General features: G+C 53.8%; 1 protein-coding gene across 1 annotated transcript; it reads left to right on the forward strand.

Annotated features, from left to right (window-relative positions):
• Window positions 1–78: 78 nt before the first annotated feature.
• On the forward strand, window positions 79–8836 carry LOC144602596 (E3 ubiquitin-protein ligase TRIM39-like). Its single transcript, XM_078415725.1, has 5 exons — window positions 79–141; window positions 4989–5011; window positions 5093–5211; window positions 7405–7897; window positions 8824–8836. Exons 1-5 carry the CDS (start codon window positions 79–81, stop codon window positions 8834–8836), a joined length of 711 nt encoding a protein of 236 aa, XP_078271851.1.
• Window positions 8837–12458: the final 3622 nt, after the last annotated feature.

A 12458-nucleotide genomic window follows, 5' to 3' on the forward strand; every position in this document is an offset into this window, starting at 1 on the left:
CCCCCCGCTCCTCCCTCTCCCGCTCCTCCCCCTCCCGCTCCGCCCCCCGGCTCTGCAGGCCCCGGCTCTGGAGCGCGCATGCGTACATTCCACATGACGCAGCAGCGGCCGCCCAGAGGCGCGCAGGCGCACTTCGCCGAGGTGCCATCACGCAGCGGGTCCGGGGCTTGCCGCGGGGGCGGAGCCAGGGGAGGAGGGCGGGGGCAGGGGAGGAGGGCGGGGCCAGGGCGGGCCCTGCAGCTTCACATTTCACTACTCTCCTCATCTGACACCCTTTCTGACTCTTTTCACCTTTAGCCTTACCTTTTCATGAATGAATGAATAAGTTTATTGGCCAAGTATGTGCACATTTAAGGAATGTGCCTTGGTGCTCCGCTCACAAATGACAACACAAACACAGAGTTACCGGGATAGGGGGGGGGGGGGGGGGGGTCAGGTTCATTGGGAATGTGAGGGGCAGTGTTTTCTGTGGGTGATGAAGCAAGCAGGTACAATGACATAGAAACATAGAAAATAGGTGCAGGAGTAGGCCATTCGGCCCTTCGAGCCTGCACCACCATTCAATATGATCATGGCTGATCATCCAGCTCAGTAACCTGTACCTGCCTTCTCTCCATATCCCCTGATCCCTTTAGCCACAAGGGCCACATCTAACTCCCTCTTAAATATAGCCAATGAACTGGCCTCAACTACCTTCTGTGGCAGAGAATTCCACCATTCAGGTAATACTCTGCTTTCCTGTTCTTGCCGCCAAAGTGGATAACCTCATATTTATCCACATTATATTGCATCTACCATGCATTTGCCCACTCGCCCAATCTATCCAAGTCAATCTGCAGCCTCCTAGCATCCCCCTCGCAGCTAACCCCACACACACACCCACACACAGACACACACACAGACCCACACACACACCCACACACTGGGTGTGTCCAGACAACTGCTGGAGTGTCGGTGTCTACTAGACTGGGCTCAGCCACACAATTAATGTGTTGTCTATTTTTTATTACAAGGCCAAGAACTGTAACACAAGCACACACCCACACACACACACAGACCCACACTCACACACCCACACACAGACACCCACACCCACACACAGACCCACACACAGACACACGCCACAGACACAATCACCCACACACACACCCACACACACACACAGACACACACACCCACACAGACACAGCCACAATCACCCACACACACCGAGACACACACACCCACACACACCCACACACAGACACACACACCCACACACACACCCAGAGACACACACAAACACCCACACACAGACACACACACACGTGTGTCACATGTGCTTGCTGTTTCTTTCAACAAGACGACTTTCACCGAGAAGATGAATGTGTTGCACGCAGTAACAGAGTATTGTCTTTCCTACTTTTTATGCAACCAAATCTCAGCGACTGTCGCGCGTCTGTCACCTCACAACACAACATTCTCTCCAGGTCTCCGATTTTATTGCAGATTTCATTTTAATAGCAGTCGCTCTAAGTTGATGTTTAACCACCGTTTCACGCTCTACTTAGAGATAACTTAATACATCTCCCATTTCCTTACTGCCCTTCCTTAGACTGCCCGGCGCTTGTCCGCCCGGTTATTGACACGTTCAGACTCGTTTAACGTGTTACCAGCCTCTTGCTGGTGTGTAATCAGTGGCAGATTGCCAGAGGCACTTGACGCTGAACACTCCCAGCAAAACAACATTATTCAGCACAGAATCAATTCCCCGCGCACTGCAGGGCGTGTCGTTTACACCTGCGGTTCTGTGCGGGTCGGCAGCTTCCTGAAGGCGGAGGCGTTTTGAACCAGAAAGTGGTCGGAATTAAAAATGGCTTCGAAACACCAGATCCAGAGTTTAACTGAAGTCGCGACTTGTCCCATTTGCCTGGATTTCTTCAGCGATCCGGTTATACTGGAGTGCGGGCACAACTTCTGCCGCTCCTGTATCACACAGAGTTGGGACAGGGAGGAGAGAAACTCATGCCCGGAATGTAGAGAGGAGATTGCAGACCGCAGCCTCAGGGTAAACCGGGCCTTGGCGAGTATCACTGAGACAGCTCGAGCACTGAGCCTCAACACGGGAGGGAAGGAAAGTAAACTTCACTGTGAGGAACATCAGGAAGAACTGAAGCTGTTTTGTGAAACCGACAAGAAACTGGTCTGTGTGATTTGCGTGGACGCGCGGGAACACAAGTCTCACAGTTTCATATCGATTCAACAAGCTTTTGAAAGCTACCAGGTAAAAGCGAACAGAGTTTGATTCGCTGATGATTTTTCCATTCTGCCTTTTGCAGACCGCGCTCCCTCGGCGACTGTTCGGTTCACCCAGCCTCCCACCCAAACCCCAGCCCTTCCCCAGGTACTTGTCCCAGCCACCGCTGGCGATGAAACACCTGTCCCTGTACCTTCTCCCTCACGTCCATGCAGGGACTCCAGCAATCCTTCCAGGTGAGACAGCCCGCGGCTCTCTGCTGATACGTAGAACATAGCAACATAGAAAAATAGGTGCAAGAGTAGGCCATTCGGCCCTTCAAGCCAGCACCTACATTCAATATGATCATGGTGAATCATCTAAAATCAGTACCCCGTTCCTGCTTTTCCCCCACATCCCTTGATTCCCTTCGCCTTAAGATTTGATCTAACTCTCTCTTGAAAACATCCAGTGAATTGGCCTCCACTGCCTTCTGTGGCAGAGAATTCCACAGATTCACAACTCTCTGGGTGAAAAGGTTTTTCCTCATCTGAACCCAATATGGCCGACCCCTTATTCGTAAACTGTTGTCCCTGGTTCTGGACTCCCCCAACATCGTGAATATTTCCCTGCATCTACCCTGTCCATTCCTCCAAGAAATGTATATGTTTGTATGATCCCCTCTCATTCTTCTAAATTCCAGCAAACACAAGTCCAATCGAACTACTCTTTCATCATACCTCAGTTCCGCCATCCCGGGAATTAACCTGGTGAAGTAACGCTGCACTCCCTCAAAACCCATAATGTCCTTCCTCGAATTAAAACAACAAAATTGCACACAATACTCCAGGTGCGGTCTCACCAGGGCCCTGTACAACTGCAGTCTTAACTCCTTGCTCCTAAATTCAAATCCTCTCGCAATGAAGGCCAACATACCATTGCCTTTCATCGCTGCCTGCTATACCCGCATGCTTATCTTCAGTGACTGATGTACAAGCACACCCAGGTCTCGTTGCACTTCCCCTTCTCCTAATCTGACACCATTCAGATAATAATCTGTCTTCCTGTTCTAGCCACCAAAGTGGATAACCTCACATTTATGAAAATTATACTGCATCTGTTATGCATCTGCCCACTCACCCAACGTCTTCAAGTAACCCTGCAGCCTCATAGCATCCTCCTCGCAACTCACAGTCCCACCAAACTTTGTGTAATTTGCAAACTTAGAGATGTTACATTTAATTGCCTCATCTAAATCGTTTATATATATTGTAACTAACTGGAGTCGCAGCACCGAGCCCTGCGGCACCCCACTAGTCACTGACTGCCATTCTGAAAAGGACCCATTAATTTGTACACTTTGCTTCCTGTCTGCCAACCAGTTCTCTATCCATGTAAACACTGTGCCCCCAATACCAGGTGTTCTAATTTTGAACACTAATCTCTTGTGTGGGACTTTGTCAAAGGCTTTTTGAAAGTCCAGCTACACCACATCCACTGGCACTAGCTTATCCATTCTACTTGTTACATCCTCAAAAAAAATCCAGAATATTAGTCAAGCATAATTTCCCCTTAATAATTCCATGTTGACTTTGAGCGATCCCGTCACTGCTTTCCACGCTTCCTGACACGATGAGTTCTTCAACAGTTTATGGATGTTTGTAAACATTTCTTCATGTGTAGTTCAGTGTCCACGGTTCATTGGTTCCGTCCGGTCTAATTCTTTCACTGACTGAATCTGAATCTCAATCCCAGGAGCAGATTAAAACTTCCTTGGAGATTCTCACAAAAAATAAATCAGCGGTGGAGGAAATGGAGCAGCGACAGAAAGAGAAGATTTCTGGAGTCCGGGTAAGGTTTCCAGTTTCCCTTCTCTGATCTTGTGCTATTGTCTTAGATTCCAGGCTCGATAATATTGACCTTCACCTTTCATTTGACAGGAACATTCACAGAACCTGTTGACCTACATCACATCGGTATTTGCTGAACTGCGCCAGATTCTCAATGAGAAAGAGCGGCTCTTTCTCAAGGATCTCCAGGAAGACGAGGAGAGCGTTCTAAATCCAATGGAGAATAATCTACGAGCGATTCAAGAGGAGATAAACTCTATTCAAGAGAAACTCTTAAAGCTACAGGAGCGGATGAACCAAACGGACAGTTTGATATTTCTGAAGGTAGGGAGTTACAGTTTCATTTTGATTCAGTGTAAGGGCACAATTACAAAATGAATGCCCAATTTCCCCCAACCCTTTCCACTTGGCGCCCAGCACATTCTCCCCTGTTGAGTTCCACCTCATGCCTCCATTGCATTCCCCATTTATCTTCCTGGTCAGATTCCAATTCAGTAGCCAGTGTAGACACATTAACCTGGAGTAACTCAGCGGGACAGGCAGCATTTCTGGAGGGATGGAATGGGTGAGATTTCGAGTTGAGACCTTTCGGGTCAGACTGAGTCTATAGACGATATGGCTCCTCCCTTGCTGACCTACATGGAGCAAGAGTAATCAGGGGCGCGTGAAGGGGCAATGCTGGATCTCCATCAGCCTATGGAATGGCCTACTCCTGCACCTATTGTCTATTGTCTACTAAAGTCCATTATTAAATATACTTTTTACCTACAATTAATACTTCATACTGGACTGCTGGCGGCCCCGCATCAGCATTAAGAGCTGGTTTCTGTCGGCACATTGTAACAATTTGGCTGATATTCCTGCTGTCACGATGTGGACGCTCAATGTAAATTAATTGATCTTTCTGATGTTTTATATTTCAGGAGGAAACTCGTCAGAAGAGGAGGTGAGACTCTCTGCACTGTTTTGGTAATTAACTCAGAAATCGTTGATGCGGGTCTTTTAACCAGGTGTATAATTCATGCAGGATAAGTGATGATAACAAGTCGCTGTCAGTCGCAGACGGCGCCCTGGACATTGGAAAGTTCGATGACCCATTTTTGTTCAACACGGTGTTGAGAAAAACGACTGATTACGTTAAAAGAGGTAAAACATAAATAATTGTTCATGATCTGTAAGTATTAGAAACATAGAAAATAGGTGCAGGAGGTGGCCATTCGGCCCTTCGAGCCGGCACCACCATTCATTGTGATCATGGTTGATCAGCCACAATCAATAACCCGTGCCTGCCTTCTCCCCATATCCCTTGATTCCACTAGTCCCTAATTCATTGCATGTAAAGGGCATATTTAATATTGGACATGGGACTCTTCAACTTACTCTCGTTCCAGGCGTCAATTACCTCCTTTATCCAACAGGAGTCAATAGACAATAGACAATGGGTGCAGGAGTAGGCCATTCAGCCCTTCGAGCCAGCACCGCCATTCAATGCGATCATGGCTGATCAATCTCAATCAGTACCCCGTTCCTGCCTTCTCCCCATACCCCCTCACTCCGCTATTCATAAGAGCTCTATCCAGCTCTCTCTTGAAAGCATCCAACGAACTGGCCTCCACTGCCTTCTGAGGCAGAGAATTCTACACCTTCACCACTCTCTGACTGAAAAAGTTCTTCCTCATCTCCGTTCTAAATGGCCTACCCCTTATTCTTAATCTGTGGCCCCTTGTTCTGGGTCCCCCTCGCTTCACTGTTAACCGCTTGCGTTTAATGTCTGTATAACATGCCTTGGAATTTTCTTCAATCCGACTCGACAAGGATCCTTCATTGCTCCCTCTCGCCCTCCTGATTCCCTGTAGGCCAGCCAGTGGGGAGATTAAGGACATGTAGAGATTGGATCAAATGCATTTGAAAGGATGGGGATGTAGGAAGGGGGGTGGGATTAATGAACAGAGTGGGGCTGATGTGCTGAACGTTGTTACACTGGAATATAGAAGGATGAGAGGAGATCTTATCGAGACATATAAGATTATTAAGGGGTTGGACACGTTAGAGGCAGGAAACATTTCCCCAATATTGGGGGAGTCCAGAACCAGGGGGCACAGTTTAAGAATAAGGGGGTAGGCCATTTAAAACGGAGATGAGGAAAAACTTTTTCAGTCAGAGCGTTGTAAATCTGTGGAATTCTCTCCCTCAGAAGGCAATGGAGGCCAGTTCTCTGAATGCATTGAAGAGAGAGCTGGATAGAGCTCTTAAGGATAGCGGAGACAGGGGGTATAGGGAGAAGGCAGGAACGGGGTACTGATTGAGAATGATCAGCCATGATCACATTGATTGGTGGTACTGGCTCCAAGGGCCGAATGGTCTATTCCTGCACCTATTGTCTATTGTTATTCATTGCAATGTTTTCCCCAACGTTTCCTCCGCTCGGCCGGGTCTATCCAGACATGGGGTTTGAAATCAGAAGCCCCGTGGCAACAGATCCCCACGAAGTCTCCCTCCGGCTCTTGGAGTTTTGTCCCTGTTGTTGGATGTTGGTGGAGTTGCGCGCGGTCCTGATGCCAATTTGCAGGAAGCGCAGTTCGTCATTCCCGTTCCAGACTCTCCTCCCGGCTCTCCAGCAATCCCGAAACTCCTGCCATTGACTCCATTTATACCTCCCGCTGCCTCGGCAAGGCTAGCAGCATAATCAAGGACGAGTCGCACCCTGGCCACTCCCTCTTCTCCCCTCTCCCATCAGGCAAGAGGTACAGAAGCGTAAAAACGCACACCTCCAGATTCAGGGACAGTTTCTTCCCAGCTGTTATCAGGCAACTGAATCATCCTACCACAGCCAGAGAGCAGTGATGAACTACTATCTTCCACATTGGTGACTCTCGGACTATCCTTGATCGCACCTTGCTGGCTTTACCTTGCACTAAACATTATTCCCACATCATGTATCTGTAAACGTATTGATTGTAATCATGTATTGTCTTTCTACTGACTGGTTAGCACTCAACAAAATATTGTCGCTGTACCTCGGTACATGCGACAATAAATTAAACTGTAACTCCTCTTCCTGCACCTCCTGTCCCACGCGGTCCCCTCCTTTCCTCGCTACTCCAGTCCGCTTCATCCTACCCGCCTAACACGGCTCCATATCCTCCATCTTAAGGCGTCTCCACATCTGGCTGTCCGCACCTCTGCACAAGTGCAACTCCGCCACGTTGGGAAAGGTTTCTCCTGCCCATCCGGCGTACCTGGGGTGTAACCCCGGGAAATCTCTCTGTTGCCCGCCCCCGCTACCCGAGTCTCCCCCCGACCCACGGGGACTCTCTGATTCTCTGCTTCTCCCCCCAGTCTCCGTCACCCTGGATGTGGAAACAGCGAATCCGTGGCTCGAGGTGTCTGAGGATCGGAAGAGCGTGAGACGGAACGGAACCCAGATGAGTCTCCCTGACACCGGGAAGAGGTTTATAGGCAATGCGCGTGTGCTGGGATCGGAGGGATTCATATCGGGGAGACATTACTGGGAGGTGGAGGTGGCGGGGTGTCGGGGCTGGAGTCTGGGAGTCGCCGCAGAGTCTGTGGAGAGGAAGGGACCGGTCACACTGACCACGGAGACTGGACTCTGGAGCATCAAGCAGGTTGATAAAGGGTTTGTTGCATTCACCTCCCCTCCATCCCCTCTCCCCGCCCGTCCCATCCCCGGGAGGGTGGGGGTTTATCTCAGTTACGAGTCCGGGACAGTTTCATTTTACGACGCGGACACCAAGTCCCATCTCACCACCTTCACTGGGAATAAATTCACAGAGAAACTTTATCCTTACTTCGCGATCTGGGATGAGGATCAGTGGCTGAGAATCTGCTCCGGTTCCGCTCCGGGTGTGTAAAAGGGTCGGGTCCGGGACCGGCGTCAGGAGCGGGGCTCAGGGGCTGTGGGGCAGAAACCCGATGGACAACAGGTCGCCGCTGAACGGCTCCCATTTAATCCCCAAACTGCAACATGACCTCCCAACTTCCATCCTCAATACTCTGACTGATGAAGGCCAATGTGCCAAGAGCATTTTTGACCGCCTTATCTACCTGCGACACGACCTTCGAGGAGCCATGCCCCTGAACTCCTAGATCCCTCTGCTCGACAACACTCCCCAGAGGACTACCGTTCACTATGTGGGTCCTGCCCTTGTTCGACGTCACAAAATGCAACACCTCATTACAACATCGCAGGCTCCAGTCTGCGACCCGCTGGCGCGCACATCACCCGCTGTGGCTCCGCTCACGTTTGTAACTCTTCACCTTTAACTTGACGTTTAATAAAGTCTTTAAAAAATAACCCGTGTTTGAGTTCTCTCCTCGTCTCCGCGTCACGGTACAGAGATCTCTTCAAACAGCAGACACAAGGATCCGTGGATACTGGTTTTACAAAAGGGAAAAGACACACAGAGTGCTGGAGTAACTCAGCGGGTCAGGCAGCATCTGTGGAGAACATGGGTAGGTGACTTTTCACAGAGTGCTGGAGTATCTCAGCGAGCCAGGCAGCATCTGTGGAGAACATGGATAGGTGATGTTTTGCAGAGTGCTGGAGTAACTCAGCGGGTCAGACAGCATCTGTGGAGAACATGGATAGGTGATGTTTCACAGAGTGCTGGAGTATCTCAGCGGGCCAGGCAGCATCTATGGAGAACATAGTTATCCATGTTCTCCGGAGTTGGTGCCTGAGCCGCTGAGTTACTCCAACAGTTTATGTCCTTGTGTCGTTTTATGTTTCGTTTATAGTATTTGGTTGTAGAGACACAGCACAGAAACAGGCCCTTCGGCCCACCGTGTCCGTGCCGATCAGCGATCACCCTGTACAATAATTCTATCCTACGCACTAGGGACAATTTGCAATTGTACCGAAACAAATTAACCTACAAACCTACAGGGTGGAAACCGGAGCACCCGGAGAAAACCCACTCGGTCACAGGTACATACTCCGTACTGACAGCTCCCGTAGTCAGGATTGAACCTGGGTCTTTGGCGCTGTGAGGCAGCAACACTACCCGCTGTGCCGATCCTGGTTTAGGTTTGGAGATACAGCATGGAAACAGGCCCTTCGGCCCATCGTGTCCATGCCGCCCATCGATCACCCGTTCACACACTCGTTCTATGATATCCCACACTCGCATCCTCTCCTAATAGGGGGGACATTTACAGAGGGCCGATTATTCCTCACGTATCTGGGGTGTATGTGTGTGGGGGGGGGGGGGGGGGGGTGGAGCACCGGAGAAACCCCACACGGTCACGGGGAGAACGTACAAGCTCTGTACAGACAGCACCCGAGGTCGGGATGGAACCCGGGTCTCTGGCGCTGTGAGGCAGCAGCTCTACCCGCTGCGCCGCCCCCGGTGTGGGGCAGCTGACCGCGATCGGGGGTCCCGGGTACAGGGCAGGGGGTGGGGGGGGGAGGGGAGCTGGGGACGGGGTTACTTGTGGAAGCGGGTGAGGGCTGAGGGAGGGAGGGAGGGGGTGGGAGCCGCCATCTTCTGCTGCTTCTGCGCCTTCACCTTCTGCTCCACGCTCCTCCGCACCCGGTCCTGTGGGCAGAGCGGCCCGTTAGACGGCAACCCCAGACCCCCGGGGGAGGGGTACACGGTGACAGCCCTCCCCTCACCCCGTCACCAACATACCCCACCCGCTCAACCCCGCTCACCCCCTCTCCCCTCACATCCTCCCCCCCTTTCCCTCCTCGCCCCCTCACCCTCCACACCCCCATCCGACTACCACTGCTTCCCCTCACTCATCCTCCCTCCCCCTCTTTCCCCTCACCCACTCCGTACCCCTCACCACTCCCGCTTTGCCCCAACCCACTCCATCTCCCCATCTTCCTCTCCATCCCTCCCCATCCCCTCTCCCTCTACCATCCCCCTCCCCCTCCCTCCCCATCCCCTCTCCCTATCCCCCCTCCCTCACCCTCTCCCCCTCCCCACTCCCTCTCCTTCCCCCCTCACTATCTCCCCCCCACCCCTCTCCCCTCCCACCCTCACCCTCTCCCTCCCCCTCTCCCCCCTCCCTCACCCTCCCCCATCCCCTCTCCCTCTCCCCATTCCTCCTCCCTCCCCCTCCCTCCGCCCCCCTCCTCCGCCCCCTCCCTCCCCCTCCCTCACTCTCCACCCCTCACTCTCTCCCCTCCCCCCATCCCCTCTCTCTCTCTCCCCCCACTCATCCCACCCACTCCCTCCCCACTCCCTCCCTCCCCCTCCCTCCCTACTCCCCCCTTCCCTCACCCTCCCCCCCCTCACCCTCCCCCCCCCCCCCTCACCTCCGCTTCCCGCTGGCCACCAGCTTCTTCCTGCGCTCCAGGTTCCCGCTGGAGCTGTGGCCCTTCATCCGCCGCCTGGGCTCAAACTTGTCCGTCTCCGTGGGGTCGTAGCCCTGCGGAGGGGACGGCACGGGGGTCATGAGAGGCGGGGGGGAAGGGGGACGGGGAGAGGGTTTCGGGGGGGGGTCTACACTCACCGGGCGCTGCACCCTGTCGCGATGCCTCTGTTCCAGGGAAAGGGGGTCGACCTGCCCCAGGCGCTCCGGCTCCAGTGAGATCAGCTCCGGCTGCAGCTGTAACACAGGCAGGGTCAGCGACACGCAGAGAGACCCCCCACCCTCACATGGGGAACCCCCCACTCCCCTCCGACCCCCACAGGGGGGGCAACTCCCCCCCCCTCACACACAGACCCCCCCTACACACACACACACACACAGACCCCCCCCACACACACACACAACGCTCCCAATCACACAATACACACACACACATACCCCCTCATATACACATAGACACACATACAGACCCCCCCCACAGACAGACACCCCCCACAGACAGACACACACACACAGAGACAGACCCCCTACACACACAGACCCCCGCACACACAAACTGACCCCCAACACATACACAGCCCTCCCCACATACACACAGACCCCCCCACAAAGGCAGACACACAGACCCCCTGCACACAAACACGAAAACCCCCCCACACACACACACAGACCTCCCACACACACAGACCCCCTGCACACAAACACACGCAAACCCCCCCACACACACTCAGACCCCCCCACACACACACTGTCCCTCCCACACTCACACTCAGACCCCCACACACACACACATAGACATACCCCACACATTGACCGCCCCCCCCCCCCGCACACACACACAAGCAGACCCAGCCCCCACACACATAGACTCCCCCCCAAAATAAACAGCCCCTCCCACAAACACACACACAGACCCCGGCTTCACACACACACAGACCCCCCCCCCCACACACACACACAGACCCCCCACCCCCACCACACACAGGAAAACTCCCCTCCCCCTCACCTCATCCACCGTTGCAATGTGTACCCCTTTCTTCACACCACCCCCCCTTCACCCCCACACACACACTCCCTCCCCAGTTCACCCCGTTCCCCTCACCCCCCCCCCCACCTCCTGCCCTGTCCCACCCACTCCCCCCCCCACACCCCACATTCATGGTCTCCCCCCTACACTCCCCTTCCGCGACCCCCAGCATTTCACCCCCTCCCACCCCTTACCCCTCTCTTGTATCTTGTGCTCTTCACTTCCGAAGAGTCCACCAGGGAGCAGACTGGAAGGAACACTTTTTTACATTTGCTGGGGACAATCTTCACATTTACCCCGAGCCAATTAACCGACAAACCTGCACGTCTTTGGGGTGCGGGAAGAAAATGGAGCCCCCGGAGAAAACCCACGCAGGTCACGGGGAGAACGTGCAAACTCCGTACAGACAGCACCCGTAGTCGGATGGAACCCGGGTCCCCGGAGCTGCATTCGCTGCAAGGCAGCAACTCTACCGCTGCGCCACCGTGACCGCCCTACTCTGCTCTGTGCTCCCAATGCCTTCCCTCCTCCCTCCTTCCCCATCCCCCTTTCCCCACTCCCCCCCCCCCTTCGCACACCCGCCTTCTCCAACAGGGCCTTCACCTCCCATTCCTGCCGCTGATTCTTACTGCGGTACGGGTTACACTCCAGCCCGTCAAAGTTTGCCTCTCCAGCCCCTGCACTGGACGAGAGCACCGGTCACTCCCTCCCCGGACCACCCTACCCCCTCCCCCCAACCACCGTACCCCCCCCCCACCCTTCCTCCTCCCCCCAGACCACCGTACCTCCCCCTCCCCTCCCCCGAACACCCTACCCCCCTCCCCCAGACCACCCTACCCAATCCCTCCCATCCTCCCCTCCCCCGACCACCCCCGACCTACCTACCTAACCCCTCCCCTCACCCGACCACCCTATCCCCCTCCCCCGGACCACCCAACCCCTTCCCCCCTCCCCGGATCACGCTACCCCCCCACTCCCCCCCGAGCACCTTACCCCCCCTCCACCCAGACCACCCTACCACCCCTCC

Source organism: Rhinoraja longicauda, chromosome 19, assembly GCF_053455715.1.
Source record: "Rhinoraja longicauda isolate Sanriku21f chromosome 19, sRhiLon1.1, whole genome shotgun sequence".
Classification (NCBI taxonomy): Eukaryota; Metazoa; Chordata; class Chondrichthyes; order Rajiformes; family Arhynchobatidae; genus Rhinoraja; species Rhinoraja longicauda.

Excerpts from the sequence above, each read along its gene's own strand:
- LOC144602596 (XM_078415725.1), top strand. The coding sequence starts at position 79 with ATGCGTACATTCCACATGACGCAGCAGCGGCCGCCCAGAGGCGCGCAG. Across the intron at positions 142-4,988 it reads CGCAGGCGCACTTCGCCGAG|GAGGAAACTCGTCAGAAGAG; the intron begins GTGCCATCACGC and ends TTTATATTTCAG. Across the intron at positions 5,012-5,092 it reads GAAACTCGTCAGAAGAGGAG|GATAAGTGATGATAACAAGT; the intron begins GTGAGACTCTCT and ends TAATTCATGCAG.